The 18,365-nt window shown below is 49.2% G+C and overlaps 1 protein-coding gene across 1 annotated transcript; it reads right to left on the reverse strand.

Annotated features, from left to right (window-relative positions):
- Positions 1 to 433: 433 nt before the first annotated feature.
- On the reverse strand, positions 434 to 18,331 carry LOC106568386 (ribosome-recycling factor, mitochondrial). Its single transcript, XM_014138692.3, has 7 exons — positions 18,226 to 18,331; positions 12,752 to 12,946; positions 12,300 to 12,455; positions 8,085 to 8,203; positions 3,236 to 3,327; positions 2,180 to 2,339; positions 434 to 2,008 (listed from the first exon to the last, which is right to left on the reverse strand). The coding sequence occupies exons 2-7, from the start codon at positions 12,942 to 12,944 to the stop codon at positions 1,931 to 1,933; spliced, it is 798 nt and encodes a 265-aa protein (XP_013994167.1). The 5' UTR covers positions 12,945 to 12,946; positions 18,226 to 18,331; the 3' UTR covers positions 434 to 1,930.
- Between the last annotated feature and the right edge of the window lie 34 nt (positions 18,332 to 18,365).

An 18,365-nucleotide genomic window follows, 5' to 3' on the forward strand; every position in this document is an offset into this window, starting at 1 on the left:
CCCTCCTAACACCTTAAATCTTTCTGAACATCAAATCCATGATAACTTAGTCTGATTTACATAGGGGAAGATTCACTGCATATGACACAAACTGCCGGGCTGAAAGTCTTCCCATCACACCAGAGGTTCTACATCACTGATTGGATTCTGGATGAGATCGTCGGGTGGCTCGTACACTTCACAGGGTGAGGACGCGACAGGCATATGGGACGCATTTCTATGGTCTCTCTCTCTCTCACTCTCTCTCACTCACTCACTCTCTCACTCACCTCTCTCACACACTCACTCTCTCTCACACTCACTCTCTCTCACACTCACTCTCTCTCACACTCACTCTCTCTCTCTCACTCTCTCTCTCTCTCTCTCACACTCTCTCTCACCGTTCAGGAACATGGGCTGGGTGTTGGGTGTGTAATCAGAGCGGCACTGGCAGGGAGGTTTGATAACTGCACGACCCCTCTGCCAGGCTTTAGTGAAGTACTCTCACCAAACCTAACCGGTATAGCAATGTTACACCATTGTCACAAGCATCTTACAAGACTCCAAAAAAGTATAATTCAAACATGCAAAATCTGCATGTAAAGTACAAAGACAAGGCCCCTGCGAGATACTTACAGTTCCTTGCTCCAACTGAAATAATATGTAACATCAATTCACTACAGGGACTACAGCCAGGTAGTTACAGTACGTCTTACTTTATCCTCCCAGACAGATGGTGTCCAAAGGGAGTGCACCAACACTGTCAATTCAAAAGTTTACTGAGCCAATTTAGACTTGTGCCTCTGGTAAAAATGTACAAGAACATCCACTTCCTCTCTCCTCACCGTCCCTCTATTCCATGGCAGCAGTAGTAAAACAGAGCGAGGCTGCGAGCAGAAGACCAGTAATTCAGTTGCTAAATGTCAAATGAAATAAAAGTATTCAGCTGAAAGCAATTTCCAGAGCTGAGTTCGGGGCCAGGGACTTGAGTCTTTCACTCCTCCATCGATCATGTTCTGGGCCAAGGTACACAATGCCCCCAAATTACTGACATATGGACCCAGACTCACAAGAAACACTGCCAGGTACCTCATCTGTGCACTCCTCCTCTAAACTGTTGTTTATCCAATGACCATCTGTGTGTGTGTGTGTGTGTGTGTGTAGCGTCTCAGGGTAGGGCCAAGCAAACCCTGCCTAATAGATGAATGGTGTGATACATTATAATTTAGTACAGAGGAAGAAAGTAGACCATTATCACTCACTAATCTAACATCAAAGGTAAAGAAAAAAACTAAACAGATGATGTACAAAGCAGTGTTTCAGTTAATGGCATCCATAAATAATGGTAGTAGCCACTTTATTGTGTTTGCATTGGTAGCTGTAGGATTAATCCTGGACATACTGACAGAACTAATCAGTGAGTTTGGAGTGGCGTTAAAGGGTTGCAGTCACTCAATGTCGAGAGGCTGCTTCCAAGTGTAAGGAAACAAAAATGTAATGTGTAAAATGGCTGAACTATCCCTTTAAGGGTGAATCTGAAACAAATGCTGGCACCACGAACATCTCTTCTTCCTGTCCTCTGGGAGAGTGTCTCGGTGTCTCAGACCAGAAAAGCCACTCCGTTTACATCGAGTGTGGTGCTTTCTACATAAACAGAGCTCTCTAGCATCAGTTTGATTAGGAGGAGGCTCCCAGAAGCCATTAAAAGTCAATTTCTCCCCTCTGTGTTTGTTTGAAGACGAGAGTGAGTGAGGAACCCAGCAGCGTCTGTTGTACGATGCTAACTTCTGGAACACACAAACAAGCCCCCAACGAGCGCCAAACAAATCTACAGCGCAGTACGAGACCTCCATATCAACTAGTGTCCAGTACCGTGTCCAGTCATATATACAGGAGGAACCGTTGAAAACGTGACAGTATCAAAATAAAGGTGTGGTGCTGTTCGTCGTCATCACCCCAGCAGCTCTTTTGTCTTGGTAGTTAACTGCTTGTCTACATCTGCTGCAAAGCTGTCTGCCATCTGCCCAATCTGAGAGAGCAGAGAACAGACACATTCTTAGACAACTATTACAGAAATACTGTAAAAGGATAGTGGTTCCACAAAAAACAGTAAGGATTCATCTGAACAATTGTAGCCTTCTGACTATTATAACCATTGTATTTCTGTCCTCCGACAGGACAAGTTGAGGTATCTCAGTACCTGTTTCTCCACCAATCGGATGGTGTCCTCGGAGACAGTGTCCTTGGCCTTCTTCACCTGAGTGATAGCGTTGGACCTCACCTTCCTCAGAGACTCCTTGGCCTTGTTACTGAACTGCTTAGCTAGCTTAGCCAGGTTCTCCCTGTGTTCCCGCGTCACCCTGCATGGACACATTAGCACACAGTGTTACGAGCGATAACACAGTCGCACGCACAAAGCATGAAAACACACACGCACAAACACATTGTTTAATAGAGATAATATGGGAGAAAGAAGGAACAATTCATATTAATGCCCAAAGCATTAAATTCCTTAAAACAATACCTGGCTAAATGCCTGGCTCTGTGCCACAAAAAAAATGTACAAAAATAAAAAAAATTCTCATGGTCACAGAACAGGCAACAACTTTATTTTCTGTAATTGGTATTTCTGCCTGGGACTATTTACAAACAATCCAAGAGTGGTGTCTATTTACTGCAAACAATAATGTGTAATTACTGATTCTGGGCCAATCAAGACGCTCGCTCACTTTGGAAATGCAAATGTTGTTGCGTGCTGAGACTGATTGCAGAGGAAGAAGGCGTCCGTCCGTCTGTCCGTCCCCCTAGCCTGCGCTGCCAGACAAGCACCTGCTGCTGGGCGTACTTATTAATCACACAGCCTGCATCCCAAATGTATTCACTACAGGGTCAAAGCAGCGCACTACATAGGGAGTAGTGTGCCATTTGTGATGTAGCCACATGTTTTTGTGGTTAAGCGAGTGACGGCTGCACGTCAAGCTATTTGATTTGGCAGGGAGCAGAAGACTTCTGACCAAGGTTGGTGTTGTTGAACTGTTACAGTGGGGTGACAGCCAGATAAATGTGTCAAACTCCTAGAAACCACATACAGATCCATGCATTTCTTATCTGTGGCACTTTACAAAGACACGGATGGTCAGGGAAAGGACTGACAAGAGCAAAAGTAGGAGAGGATAAAATATAAAGACATGGAGAGAAAGGTTAAAACAGAGAGATGAGAGAGAGGGAGTGTTCTGGCCCAGCCTGGTTGACTCACTTGGGAATGGCCACCCTGATTATGGTCCCGTCCACCTCAGGGTTGAGTTTCATGCTGCTCTCTCGTAGGGAGCGGGTGGCAGCACCCACGGCCTGAGGACATAAACACACATTAGACCTGTACCTAATGACTGCCAGCTGGGACTGGGGCAGTAGTAGTCTCAGTGCAGACACCGGCGGTCTTAGTCATGCTGGCTTTGATCCATGGCGAGCTGGGTGAACTGTGTAGAATCTCTGGTAGAGGGGGTTGGGGGGACTAGGGGGTGTGTGTATGTGTTGGGGGGGAGCACATGCAGTGGGGAAGTGCTGCGGGGTGCTGTCAGGACGGGGTCTCCTGGGAACAGGGGGGGGGGTCTGGCCTGGTACTCACTATGCATTGGAAAAGGATATTCTGAGTAAAGTTTTGTTCCACTATAGAATATATTTCATACAGCACAACGGTCTGGTAGACAACAGTCATTATCTAGGAGATGTATGTTAGAACTAACAGTCTGGTAGACAACAGAGTCATTATCTAGGAGATGTTAGAACTAACGGTCTGGTAGACAACAGTCATTATCTAGGAGATGTATGTTACAACTAACGGTCTGGTAGACAACAGTCATTATCTAGGAGATGTATGTTACAACTAACGGTCTGGTAGACAACAGAGTCATTATCTAGGAGATGTATGTTACAACTAACGGTCTGGTAGACAACAGTCATTATCTAGGAGATGTATGTTAGAACTAAGGGTCTGGTAGACAACAGTCATTATCTAGGAGATGTATGTTAGAACTAACGGTCTGGTAGACAACAGTCATTATCTAGGAGATGTATGTTAGAACTAACGGTCTGGTAGACAACAGAGTCATTATCTAGGAGATGTATGTTACAACTAACGGTCTGGTAGACAACAGAGTCATTATCTAGGAGATGTATGTTACAACTAACGGTCTGGTAGACAACAGAGTCATTATCTAGGAGATGTTAGAACTAACGGTCTGGTAGACAACAGTCATTATCTAGGAGATGTATGTTAGAACTAACGGTCTGGTAGACAACAGTCATTATCTAGGAGATGTATGTTACAACTAACGGTCTGGTAGACAACAGAGTCATTATCTAGGAGATGTATGTTACAACTAACGGTCTGGTAGACAACAGTCATTATCTAGGAGATGTATGTTACAACTAACAGTGGTTGAACTCCAATAGACAATTAATGAGAAGGCTGTAATCTGGATATGTGATTTGTCTGTGGTGGTGGGAGAGGTGCCTGAGGGAGAGCATCAGAAACAGGGAAGACAGAAAGGAGAGGTGCCCGAGGGAGAGCATCAGAAACAGGGAAGACAGAAAGGAGAGGTGCCCGAGGGAGAGCATCAGAAACAGGGAAGACAGAAAGGAGAGGTGCCCGAGGGAGAGCATCAGAAACAGGGAAGACAGAAAGGAGAGGTGCCCGAGGGAGAGCGTCAGAAACAGGGAAGACAGAAAGGAGAGGTGCCCGAGGGAGAGCGTCAGAAACAGGGAAGACAGAAAGGAGAGGTGCCCGAGGGAGAGCGTCAGAAACAGGGAAGACAGAAAGGAGAGGTGCCCGAGGGAGAGCGTCAGAAACAGGGAAGACAGAAAGGAGAGGTGCCCGAGGGAGAGCGTCAGAAACAGGGAAGACAGAAAGGAGAGGTGCCCGAGGGAGAGCATCAGAAACAGGGAAGACAGAAAGGAGAGGTGCCCGAGGGAGAGCGTCAGAAACAGGGAAGACAGAAAGGAGAGGTGCCCGAGGGAGAGCGTCAGAAACAGGGAAGACAGAAAGGAGAGGTGCCTGAGAGTCCGAGACTGGGCCTGTGAAGCTTCCAGTACATGGAGCCTGTTAGACTAACTGACAGTACAGGCCGTGTGGGAACACACTAACGCTGAGTACACCGAATTCAGGTTCAACACTGAGAACCAGTTTGAAACTCAGCACTAAGAGCAACATCACCAGATATGACCATGGAGCGAGAAAGTTCATACAGGAACTCCAAATAGTACATAATGAAATGGACCAAATCCCACTGGTACCAGAGAGAGTTACTGTATATCACACATTCACAAATCTCTGCTGCTGCAACATGACAACTGCTTCAGTCCAAAAGTGTGAATGTGTAATGTGGGAGGAGAGCAGGGCTTTAACCTTTCTTATGGTCTTAACCACCGAGGGGAGAAAGAATTGGCAGCGAGATTGTGAATTAATACAAACAAATAAATCCTTCAGTCTCTTGCCTTGCAAGTTAAATATATAAATAAAAACAGCTTGGGCCTCCCGAGTGGCAGAGCGGTCTGAGGCACAGCGGTCTGAGGCACAGCAGTCTGAGGCACAGCGGTCTGAGGCACAGCGGTCTGAGGCACAGCGGTCTGAGGCACAGCGGTCTGAGGCACAGCGGTCTGAGGCACAGCGGTCTGAGGCACAGCGGTCTGAGGCACAGCATCTCAGTGTTGCAGCAACACCACAGCCCGGTATTCCCATCCCATGACCGGTATTCCCATCCCATGACCGGTATTCCCATCCCATGACCGGTATTCCCATCCCATGACCGGTATTCCCATCCCATGACCGGTATTCCCATCCCATGACCGGTATTCCCATATGGCGGAGCACAATTGGCCCAGCGTCGTCCGGGTAAGGGGAGGGTTTGGTCGGGGGGGGCTTTACTTGGCTCCCCGCGCTCTAGCGACTCCTTGTGGCGGGCCGGGCGCCTGCAGGCTGACTTCGGTTGCCAGTTGAACGGTATTTCCTCCGACACATTGATGCAGCTGGCTTCCAGGTAAAGTGGTCGGGTGTTAAGAAGCACAACTAGGCGGGTCATGTTTCGGAGGCCTCTCCCGAGCCCGTTGGGGAGTTGCAGCGATGGGACAAGATCGTAATCACGAAATTGGGGAGAAAAAGGGGGTTAAAAATGAATTATTAAATAAACAGCTTCTCCCATTCTCTGGTTCTCTCCTATTCTCTAGGAACTCCAGAGAATCATCCCATAGCTATGTTTGATTGTTCTCAGCATTGAATTCATTACTTCCTACAGCTCTAGCCGTTAGGGAAAAGTGGGGGAATGCTGTGCTCTGTTCTGGCCAGCTCTGTAAACACCAGGCATGTTCTGGTTAATATGTTAAATTGTGGAATTACACTGAGGTTTATGAATAAACAGCCAGTTCAAAGCCACAGCCCAACCCGAGAGGAACGAACAGAGCTAAAGAAAACAGCTGGTTAATGATGTTGAGAATCCCACACAGACCTTTTACATCCCCTTCTTCCTTCAGATCCAAGTGGTTTAATTCATGCTGCCATCACCACTGCACAACAGCCACTGGGGGTTTGCAGTAACACTGTACTGCAGTACTGAATGGCTGGAAAACAATGGCCTCATTAGGATCATGGGTAATTGATGTGAATAATTATAATCCTATTTGCTCTGGGTGCTGTGCAGTCATCCCTGTGTTGCCTTAGCAGGGCAGTTAAGACTATTAGGTAATGGAAGGTTAGTAACGGGCTGTTAAGACTATTAGGTAATGGGAGGTTAGTAACGGGCTGTTAAGACTATTAGGTAATGGGAGGTTAGTAACGGGCTGTTAAGACTATTAGGTAATGGGAGGTTAGTAACGGGCTGTTAAGACTATTAGGTAATGGGAGTGCTTTTGTCACTTCTAGGTTAGACTACTGCAATGCTCTACTTTCCAGCTATCCGAATAAAGCACTAAATAAACTTCAGTTAGTGCTAACCACGGCTGCTAGAATCTTGACTAGAACCAAAAAATGTGATCATATTACTCCAGTGCTAGCCTCTCTACACTGGCTTCCTGTTAAGGCAAGGGCTGATTAAGGTTTTACTGCTAACCTACAAAGCATTACATGGGCCTGCTCCTACCCATCTTCCCAATTTGGTCCTGCCGTACATACCCTGGGTTCGTGCCATGGGGGAGATCTTCGGCCTCGTCTCAGGATGGTAAGTTGGTGGTTGAAGATATCCCTCTAGTGGTGTGGGGGCTGTGCTTTGGCAAAGTGGGTGGGGTTATAGCCTGCCTGTTTGGCCCTGTCCGGGGGTATCGTCGGACGGGGCCACAGTGTCTCCCGACCCCTCCCGTCAGCCTCCAGTATTTATGCTGCAATAGTTTGTGTGTCGGTGGGGCTCTCTGATAATGACAATATGCTTATCCGTATGAGTTTCACAAAAAAAAGGCTGTGATCTCTCATGAATAATGTATTAGTACACCTACAGTGACAAGAGTACTACGTTCCAGGTTCAGCTGCTCATGTTGAAAAAACAGTACTCTGCAGTACTAAACGGTTCTGAGCCAAGGCCAAAGAGCATCAACCTCCCTTTAAAACTGATCCCAGAATTAGACAGGGACAACCCTCATTAACAACATAGGACACTGGAGGGAGAAAAGACCAGGGGAAGGAGAAACAACAGGGAGAAGAGAAGAATGAAGAGGGAAAGAGTTGTTCCCTTTCAGTGTGTCTGTGAGAAAGAGAGAATCTATTGGCACAGTTAGCTCTCCTCCTTCCCAGAGGGCAAAGCGCGGTCACTTCCTGCTGATGACAGCTGACCAGAGTCTTGGCATTTGTTTCAATCTTATCCCAGAACAAAGAGCTTCCCTGAACCATCAATCACTAACCAACTCAAGTTTCAGACAGAGAAGGAGAAAGGAGTAAGAGAGAGATCGATGGAAGTTGTGTGTCGACACTTGACACTGTTCAACCTTCCATGCACTGGATGAGACAAGAGTAGGAGATTTCAGTCCAGGTTTCTAAAATGACGTGCCAATTTCACAATGTGTTGCCATCAGCCCAGAGTGTGGTTCATACAGAGTGTGTCTGTACTGTGCATATGTGAGCTCACCTCTGGGAAAGCGGTCATGTTGACCATGATGAGCTGAGGGGACTTCATAGAGATCTGACCCAGCTGGTTCAGTGGGAACTTGCCATCTGCCGTGGACACCACGATGTGATCCAGAGCTCCTGAAAACCAAAAGGACCAGGGCCCATATTCATACAGCGTGTCAGAGTAGGAGTGCTGATCTAGGATCAGGTCCCCACTGTCCATGTCTTGTTACTCCTAGTCTGAGATGCCTTATGAACAGAATATAAAAACAAATATAATTCTTGAGTCCCAGCATAAAATAAGACATGACCAAGACAACTGAAGCGTTGTGTGATTACTCAGACTGTTGGCAGAGAGTGAGCTGAAGGTTTTGGCTGGGGTGCAGGAGGTCCCCCCCCCAACCCTCATCTCTCTGGGTCACCCGCAAACAGTGCAGACTGCAGAGCTTCAACATGAGTCTCCTCTCTCATCTGGCTTACCTCAGACGCTGCCGTTTCCTCCCTCGTCGTCCTCTGGCTTACATCACCAACTCTATCCCTCGCTAGTGGAGAAGTGTGGAGGGTGGGGCCATAGAGTAATCTACCTTTTGTAGCCTGCGTTACTCAAGCCCTAACCTCGTCCCCGGGCTAACTGCTCGAGCCGGCTGGTAGACCACAGAGACTACCTGGCTGCCTGGACATCTGCTAGCGCTTCCAGAGGGCACACAGGCATTTCCTAAACGGCATGAGGGATGAGGATCAACTGGAAAGCCATTAGCCAAATGGGCTCTTCCTGGTCAGGGCATGGGCAGCTGACCCAACATGGCAGAAGGTAGACTAGTCAACAATACAGGCCTTCTCCAAAAAACACACATTTACCATGGGTTTTGTTCAGTAGGGCACACTGTAGAAAAACGTTTTCTTACAGGACATATTCAGGTAAGAGCTACCTCCCCTTTTCTCTCTCTAGTTGTCGACCCAACCCTGGGTTCCTCATGATAAAGTCCCATCAGACTTCACACTGGTGATGTTTAGTGGGTGGCTGCCCGCCTGGGCCACCTTATGATCGTGAGGATGACATTAACTAGTTGTTTTGAACTACGGAAGCTAATGCTCTGACCCGTCTCTGGGAGACAGACTGGGGTTGGAAATGTATGTGTGTGGGTTGAGGGTGACTGTTTTCATCTGAATCAGTATACAGAGCTGTTCACGGAGGACTGGATAGTTCCCGTGGACAAGAGAGGTTAGTCTTCTAGCAGAGGAACTGAGAGGTACAGCCTGTAATAGCTCCTCGCTGTCTGTGTGCCCAGATGCCCGGTTCACTGTATTAACCCGTCCAATACAACAGCCCTTCCTTCAGCTAAGCTGACTTTCCTTACAACAAAACACACCACATAATGAGACCCAGATGAGACTATCGAACACACACACACACACAAGAACAAAATGATGTCATGATTCCCCCCATTCCAGAATGTCTCCAGTCAGATTCCCTGTCAGCTCTAAATCCTGCTGCTTCCACAGATTACTGTGCATCTGGACAGAGGGGCAAAGAGGGGGAGGAGGGGGGAAGAGGGTAAGGATGAGGAATGGAAAGAGAATGTAAGAAGGGAGGGAGGGAGAAGGTGAGAGTGGGGGTCAGGGAGGGGTATTTAATCTGTGTATAAATCCTGGTATTACAGTTTCCTCCCCCTGGGGCCCTCCCTTCAGCCCCCCTCTCAGGGTTGGTCTGCCCCGAGGGGAGAGGGGGAGGCTTTGAACTGGATGTAGTTCAGGAAACAGGGTCAACAGGGGTCAAGGTAAAGGGCAGGGATCACTCTTCCCCCCCCCCCCCAGGCCATTTGTCAGGGAGAAGGTAAACAGATGGAGATGCACTTTTTCCTCATCTTTTGACCAACAATCAATAGTGAAAACCAACAGTTGACTTTGGTCTTTTAAAGCTTACAAAGAACACTTAAACTTCAGGCCTTCGGAGCTTTGCATCCCGCACTGAGCGGCGGCTACCCTCTACTGACGGGGCTGAGCGGCGGCTACCCTCTACTGACCGGGCTGAGCGGCGGCTACCCTCTACTGACCGGGCTGAGCGGCGGCTACCCTCTACTGACCGGGCTGAGCGGCGGCTACCCTCTACTGACCGGGCTGAGCGGCGGCTACCCTCTACTGACCGGGCTGAGCGGCGGCTACCCTCTACTGACCGGGCTGAGCGGCGGCTACCCTCTACTGACCGGGCTGAGCGGCGGCTACCCTCTACTGACCGGGCTGAGCGGCGGCTACCCTCTACTGACGGGGCTGAGCGGCGGCTACCCTCTACTGACGGGGCTGAGCGGCGGCTACCCTCTACTGACGGGGCTGAGCGGCGGCTACCCTCTACTGACGGGGCTGAGCGGCGGGTACCCTCTACTGACCGGGCTGAGCGGCGGCTACCCTCTACTGACCGGGCTGAGCGGCGGCTACCCTCTACTGACCGGGCTGAGCGGCGGCTACCCTCTACTGACCGGGCTGAGCGGCGGCTACCCTCTACTGACCGGGCTGAGCGGCGGCTACCCTCTACTGACCGGGCTGAGCGGCGGCTACCCTCTACTGACCGGGCTGAGCGGCGGCTACCCTCTACTGACCGGGCTGAGCGGCGGCTACCCTCTACTGACCGGGCTGAGCGGCGGCTACCCTCTACTGACCGGGCTGAGCGGCGGCTACCCTCTACTGACCGGGCTGAGCGGCGGCTACCCTCTACTGACCGGGCTGAGCGGCGGCTACCCTCTACTGACCGGGCTGAGCGGCGGCTACCCTCTACTGACCGGGCTGAGCGGCGGCTACCCTCTACTGACGGGGCTGAGCGGCGGCTACCCTCTACTGACCGGGCTGAGCGGCGGCTACCCTCTACTGACCGGGCTGAGCGGCGGCTACCCTCTACTGACCGGGCTGAGCGGCGGCTACCCTCTACTGACCGGGCTGAGCGGCGGCTACCCTCTACTGACCGGGCTGAGCGGCGGCTACCCTCTACTGACCGGGCTGAGCGGCGGCTACCCTCTACTGACCGGGCTGAGCGGCGGCTACCCTCTACTGACCGGGCTGAGCGGCGGCTACCCTCTACTGACCGGGCTGAGCGGCGGCTACCCTCTACTGACCGGGCTGAGCGGCGGCTACCCTCTACTGACCGGGCTGAGCGGCGGCTACCCTCTACTGACCGGGCTGAGCGGCGGCTACCCTCTACTGACCGGGCTGAGCGGCGGCTACCCTCTACTGACGGGGCTGAGCGGCGGGTACCCTCTACTGACGGGGCTGAGCGGCGGGTACCCTCTACTGACGGGGCTGAGCGGCGGGTACCCTCTACTGACGGGGCTGAGCGGCGGGTACCCTCTACTGACCGGGCTGAGCGGCGGGTACCCTCTACTGACGGGGCTGAGCGGCGGCTACCCTCTACTGACCGGGCTGAGCGGCGGGTACCCTCTACTGACGGGGCTGAGCGGCGGCTACCCTCTACTGACCGGGCTGAGCGGCGGCTACCCTCTACTGACCGGGCTGAGCGGCGGCTACCCTCTACTGACGGGACTGAGCGGCGGCTACCCTCTACTGACGGGACTGAGCGGCGGGTACCCTCTACTGACGGGACTGAGCGGCGGGTACCCTCTACTGACGGGACTGAGCGGCGGGTACCCTCTACTGACGGGACTGAGCGGCGGGTACCCTCTACTGACGGGACTGAGCGGCGGGTACCCTCTACTGACGGGACTGAGCGGCGGGTACCCTCTACTGACGGGACTGAGCGGCGGGTACCCTCTACTGACGGGACTGAGCGGCGGGTACCCTCTACTGACGGGACTGAGCGGCGGGTACCCTCTACTGACGGGACTGAGCGGCGGGTACCCTCTACTGACGGGACTGAGCGGCGGGTACCCTCTACTGACGGGACTGAGCGGCGGGTACCCTCTACTGACGGGACTGAGCGGCGGGTACCCTCTACTGACGGGACTGAGCGGCGGGTACCCTCTACTGACGGGACTGAGCGGCGGGTACCCTCTACTGACGGGACTGAGCGGCGGGTACCCTCTACTGACGGGACTGAGCGGCGGGTACCCTCTACTGACCGGGCTGAGCGGCGGGTACCCTCTACTGACGGGACTGAGCGGCGGCTACCCTCTTCATAATCTCAGCACCCAGAACCGAGCGCACTGGCCAGATAATCAACAGTCGGTCATGAGAGACTATCCTCTCCATGGAAACAGCCCCTACCTTACAGTTCAAGTCCCCTACGCACCTGGAGAGGTTCTGATGCTCAGGTTGCGGCTGAAGTCGTCCTTCAGGGTGGTGAGGACGGCGGCCATATCCTCCTTCACTTCCTCCAGACTGATGATGTCCTCCACCAGCGAGGAGTTGATGTTCACTTTGGAAGCCTGGCCCTTTGCTGCCTTAGCTGAGGGAAAAATATAAAAGCAGGCGTTCTTCAGAAAGACTTCAAAAGGGGAAGAACAGAAGGAGAGGATGGAGGGGAGAGGGAGGCCTGCATGCTGGTAGTCTTGTCTATCACTGCTATTACAAATAAAAGCAAGATGAGAAAACACAGCAAAGTGGGGTTTTCAACCTCCTGAATGTTCTGACCACTTCAGTAGGTCTTGATTCCAACCACTATATTTCCTTTGAGGGTAACACTACTAGCTAAATCCTTCAGCTAAAATTAAAAGCTGCTGAGGCAAGCAGCCCTCCACTCACCTTTACTCTTCTTGGTGGCATAGAAGCGTACGCAGGAGGCAGCAGGGGGGACCATGTTTTGATGAAAGATATTTGGGAGCAGCAGTTGGACCCTGGAGATGACTACCAGCTGAGGAGACCTCACCATGGGGACCAGGGCGACGAGGGATCGGCACAAAGCCGGCCGCATTAGGCCCAGCAGACTCAGTGTCATAGCTGTCAGACAGTGACATGGAGAAATAAAAAAAAACCATCAAAGATGAATGGACAAGACATGATTACTGTCTGACGATAAAACATGACTGTCAAGCTAATAAAAACACTAAAGCTATGAAGTGATCATATATCAGTTTGTAGATCTGGTTACAATTCTCTTTTCATAGTGCAGCGATCCTATCGAAGTACTGTACCACGCATACCCAACATCAGTAGTAACATCTGTAATACTAACCAGCAGGGGGGATACATATGTCTGTCTATCTACATACTGTATGCTACTGCTTCAATTACAACAGTATAAGTCTCAACTAGGGTTGCACATTTTGGGGAATATTCAGAGGTGGAAACTTTCCGTGGGAATTAACGGGAATATGCAAATTAATATTAATATAATTTAAAATGTAGATGTTTCTTGCATTGGACAAATGTCCCATATCATATGGAGACAGAAACCTTTTACCTTGTCTACTTATGATAATCGCAAATGATGAAATCCTTCCAATAGAAATAAAAATGTAGTAACAAACTGAACTTTAAATGAATCAACTCTTCACATGGGATGATTTCACTGAACAAAAGGGAATATGGAATGATCCCCTCGCATCTCCCAAAAATGTTTTCAACATCAGAAATGACAGTCTAGAAACTAAACCTTTGGTTGTCTTCCTCTCAGGCTTCCATGTCTTCTCCCTGCACCTCCTCAATGTCCACCTCTTGAACATCAGACTGAGGCCTCATCTTCACTGTCACTTTCCAACCTTGAGGGTGGCTCGTTGTCAGGCTCCAAAAGCCTCACATTTGCCTGGATGGCCACCAATTTTTCAACCCTCGTATTGGTCAGCCTGTTGCGTGCTTTGGGTGTGTGTTCCCAAACAAGGACCAGTTGCGCTCTGAGGCGGTGGGATTTGGAGACAACAGGGGAAAGAGCCTCAGATTCACAAAGTCCCTTCCACCAGGTGGCTGATGAGATATGTTGGCACGACTGCCATATTGCATCTCCATCCCAAAGCCCTTGCTTGGAAGTGTCCTTCGCCAGACTGCCAAGAACCTTGCCCTCATCCAGGCCAAGGTGGCGAGACACGGTAGTGATGACACCATAGGCCTTGTTGAGCTCTGCACCAGACAGGATGCTCTTGCCAACATACTTGGGGTCCAACATGTACGCTGCAGCATGTGTGGGCTTCAGGCAGAAGTCTTCATGCTTTTTGATGCATTTCAGAACTGCAGTTTACTCTGCTTGGAGCAACAGTGAAGTGGGCAGGGCAGTACGGATTTCTTCTCTTACATCTGCAAGCAGAGTCTGAACATCAGACAGGATGGCATTGTCTCCCTCAATCCGTGCAATGGCTACTGCTATAGGTTTCAGGAGTTTCAGGCTGCTTCCCACTCTCTCCCAAAACACATCATCCAGGAGGATCCTCTTGATGGGGCTGTCCATATCGGCAGACTGTGATATGGCCTTTTCTTGGAGAGACTCCTTCCCCTCCAGGAGACTGTCAAACATGATGACAACACCCCCCCAACGGGTGTTGCTGGGCAGCTTCAATGTGGTGCTCTTATTCTTCTCACTTTGCTTGGTGAGGTAGATTGCTGCTATAACTTGATGACCCTTCACATACCTAACCATTTCCTTGGCTCTCTTGTAGAGTGTATTCATTGTTTTCAGTGCCATGATGTCATTGAGGAGCAGATTCAATGCATGAGCAGCACAGCCAATTGGTGTGACGTGAGGGTAGGACTCCTCCGCCAAGCAGCATTGTCGGTCACCAGTGCAAATCCCTTCTGTGGTCCAAGGTCATTGATGACTGTAGTCTTGCATGACGTCTACTTTAATGCTAATTAGCATTTTCGAATCAGAGTAAATAGAGCCGAATATTGATACACGTCCGACAGAAATTCACAGGGTTATCAAAACGTCACGCCAGGGTAAGTCTACACAAACACAGCCTTTATTTTAAATGTTTCTAACATTCCCTATGGTAAAAATGAATTGTGGAAAAATGATTGGAACCATTTCCCTGTTTGACCGCTAGGTTTTATGGGTATGACACCTCCACTGTGGGGCTCTAAACAGTCAAATCAATCTGTTAGGAATTCCCTCCCAGGGACTCTTAAGGGCTATTTATACCCTACGGAGACGGACCCTACAGAGAGTAGCGTCGCAATGTCATTTTTCATCACAAAAGGGGCGGCCCCCAAGTACAGCACTCCAACAATCTACGTACTGCTGTGCCATATTAAAGGTGCAACAAGCCGTATAATGGGGGCAGTGTTGTGTTGGCAATGAAGCTTGCTTGGTTCCTTGATCTGATCTATAGGCTATGCATCAAAGTAACCCATTTTGCAGGTTTCCACACACTTATAAGTGTGTGGAAACCTTAAGCACACCCTCTCATTCTAACAGCCTCTCTCTGGGACACAAACTCTGGAACTTTTCTAACTCCTGCAGTAGGCTCCCCTCCTCCGCTGGAGCTTAGCAGGTTAGGCTATGGGTCGTAAACTGGCCCTTCACACCTCTGGCCATAGCCAAATCGATTGGTCGCTAGGGGTCATGGTTGTCAGGAGCCTTATCACGCCGAGGGGTCAGCCAATCATAGGCAGTCATCTTGGGTCCCAGATCCCAAACTCCTGTCTCCTTTTTATTTCTCCTTTATTTAACCAGGTAGGCTAGTTGAGAACAAGTTCTCATTTACAACTGTGACCTGGCCAAGATAAAGCAAAGTAGTTCGACACATACAACACAGAGTTACATATGGAATAAACAAACATACAGTCAATCAACAGTAGAAAAGGTCTATATACAGTGAGTGCAAATAAGTTAAGATGAGGGAGCTAAGGCAATAAATAGGCCATGGTGGCGAAGTAATTACAATATACCAATTAAACAATGAGGTGGTTGATGTGCAGAAGATGAATGTGCAAGTAGAGATACTGGGGGGCAAAGGAGCAAGATAAATACAAAAATACAGTATGGGGATGAGGTAGTTGGATGGGCTATTTACAGATGAGCTATGTACAGGGGCAGTGATCTGTGAGCTGCTCTGACAGCTGGTGCTTAAAGCTAGTGAGGGAGATATGAATCTCCAGCTTCAGTGATTTTTGCAGTTCGTTCCAGTCATTGGCAGCAAAGAACTGGAAAGAAAGGCAGCCAAAGGAGGAATTGGCTTTGGGGGTGACTAGTGAACTATACCTGCTGGAGCGCATGCTACAGGTGGGTGCTGCTATGGTGACCAGTGAGCTGAGATAAGGCGGGGCTTTACCTAGCAGAGACTTGTAGGTGACCTGGAGCCAGTGGGTTTGTCGATGAATATGTAGCGAGGGCCAGCCAACGAGAGCATACAGGTCGCAATGGTGGGTAGTATATGGGGCTTTGGTGACAAAACAGATGGCACTGTGATAGACTGCATCCAATTTGTTGAGTAGAGTGTTGGAGGCTATTTTGTAAATGACATCGCCGAAGTCGAGGATCGGTAGGATGGTCAGTCCTTCAAGCAGTCAGAGAGAGCAGCAAACTCATCTCTGTCCAGCACAACAACAGCTGGACTCATCTCTCTGGACTTGTGGGATGGTATGCATGCACAAAAACCACTACCTTTCCATGTCCATTTCACCCGTGTGCATGTCTATAAAGTATCCTTGTGTGCAACTTTGAGTTTGCCTTATTCCCCTCTGACGGGGGGAGGTGCTAGTCAGTGGGGCACAGATCAGCCCAAACAAAGAGTCCCCATCTTTCACAACAACAAAAAACCTTAGTTCTGAAAATGGCTCTTTCAAATCTTTAACACACTTCCTGACACAGGGGATCTCCATTCCAGGGTGCAGAACAGAAGAGCCCAGCAGCCACCCACCAAAACTCCCTCAAACTCTACTCATCCATGAGGGTCTTTCTGAACCGTGCCTTTCATTGGCAACGGGTGTGAACAACCAGCCGTGTATCATACCCTGGACGATTTCCTCCATTGTGTGTGATGAACACACCGTTAAGAGAAATGGGGCACTACACTATCACGCAGGTGGATAGACACTGTCAACATCACCCTCGTAAATCACCTCAACAGAATGTTTGCGTCCCATTTCCTACATAGGACTCTGGTTAAAAGTAGTGCACTATATAAGGAATAGGGTGTCATTTGGGACACATCCTGCATCTGGGTGAGGGGCTTGGCTTCTAGTCATAATACCACCTTGCTTTGTGTGTGTGTGTGTGTGTGTGTGTGTGTGTGTGTGTGTGTGTGTGTGTGTATAGAGACTGCCCCTTAAGCAGGCAGGGGGATCCAGCACAGCCTGACCTGAAACGTCTGTGTTGTGTACAGTCTGTAGTTCTTTACTCTATCAATAATATCTGGGCCAGAAGGCAGAGACCATACATGTGCTTTATTCCCTAAACAAACCCAGGTTGGCTGTGATTATATCACTCCCTTCACAAAGCCAGCAGCCGGCCACCTCCCTGAAAAACACGGCTAGCAGTAACACTACAGGAAAATATATATATTTTTTAAACATTACTCTTTTGTGTCTCCACTGAGCCTCAGTGTTTATCATAGATGTAACCATTGGCCGTGCCTCTGAGTCCAGTGGAAGGGATAGAGAGGGATGATGGTTGTCTTTACACGTTAAGTGAAGCAGAAAAACTGTAGCACAGGTGTTCAGTGAGATTTTGTATCTCTTTGATATTTCAGAAACGGCAAGGGGCCAGCTGGCATGCCCACGTTGTATGACACTTCTGAATAATTCAGGTTTATGTTGTTTTAACAGTTTAATTCTGCTTGTAAAAACAATGCACTGTTACACTGGACGGAAGACCTTAAATTCAGAACAACAAAGAACATAAGTGCAGTTAGAATTCTTCCCTTTCATTAAAGGGCACGCCATCTGTCTACTTCCCTAAGGGAACTATTTGGTTAACTTATTATTTAACCTTCATTTGACTAGGCAGTTAATTAAGAACAAATTCTGATTTACAATGACGGCCTACTTCAGTTGGTGATATATCGATAATATCAATATCACTCATGCATGTTACACAATGTTAAACAAAAGCAAGCTAGCTAATGATAGCAATGCCTCCATAGTCTTTGATGTTATTTAACTCAAGTTAGCTAGCTAAACAGTGGTGGCATTTAGCTATAACGTATGAAAGGTCGTTGCGTACGCAGGCGAACTAAAACATAAATAATGGATCGATAAAGGAGCATATTTGGGATTGGAACATGTTTACATTGTAACTACTAGCTATATCAAGAACAATTGTGCTACATTTTAAAGTAGTTACTTACTTATATCTTGTCAAATGTGTCTATTTGCACATGGCTGTGAAGAGCGTAGGAAAAAGCTGAACCTGACGCTTGTGTTCGTCGTCATCATAAATCAAATGCTATGTGTATACTGTCATTAATTTGTGTGCTCTCAATGGGGT

The sequence above is a fragment of the Salmo salar genome, chromosome 13 (genome assembly GCF_965601325.2).
Source record: "Salmo salar chromosome 13, fSalSal1, whole genome shotgun sequence".
In the NCBI taxonomy this organism is placed as follows: domain Eukaryota; kingdom Metazoa; phylum Chordata; class Actinopteri; order Salmoniformes; family Salmonidae; genus Salmo; species Salmo salar.

What these genes read in the sequence shown, in the direction of transcription:
- LOC106568386 (XM_014138692.3), bottom strand. Translation starts at nt 12,944, where the DNA reads ATGACACTGAGTCTGCTGGGCCTAATGCGGCCGGCTTTGTGCCGATCC. An exon ending in TGCCACCAAGAAGAGTAAAG is followed by an intron (nt 12,456 to 12,751) that starts GTGAGTGGAGGG and finishes TTTTTCCCTCAG; the next exon opens with CTAAGGCAGCAAAGGGCCAG. An exon ending in ATCAGGGTGGCCATTCCCAA is followed by an intron (nt 2,340 to 3,235) that starts GTGAGTCAACCA and finishes GTGTCCATGCAG; the next exon opens with GGTGACGCGGGAACACAGGG.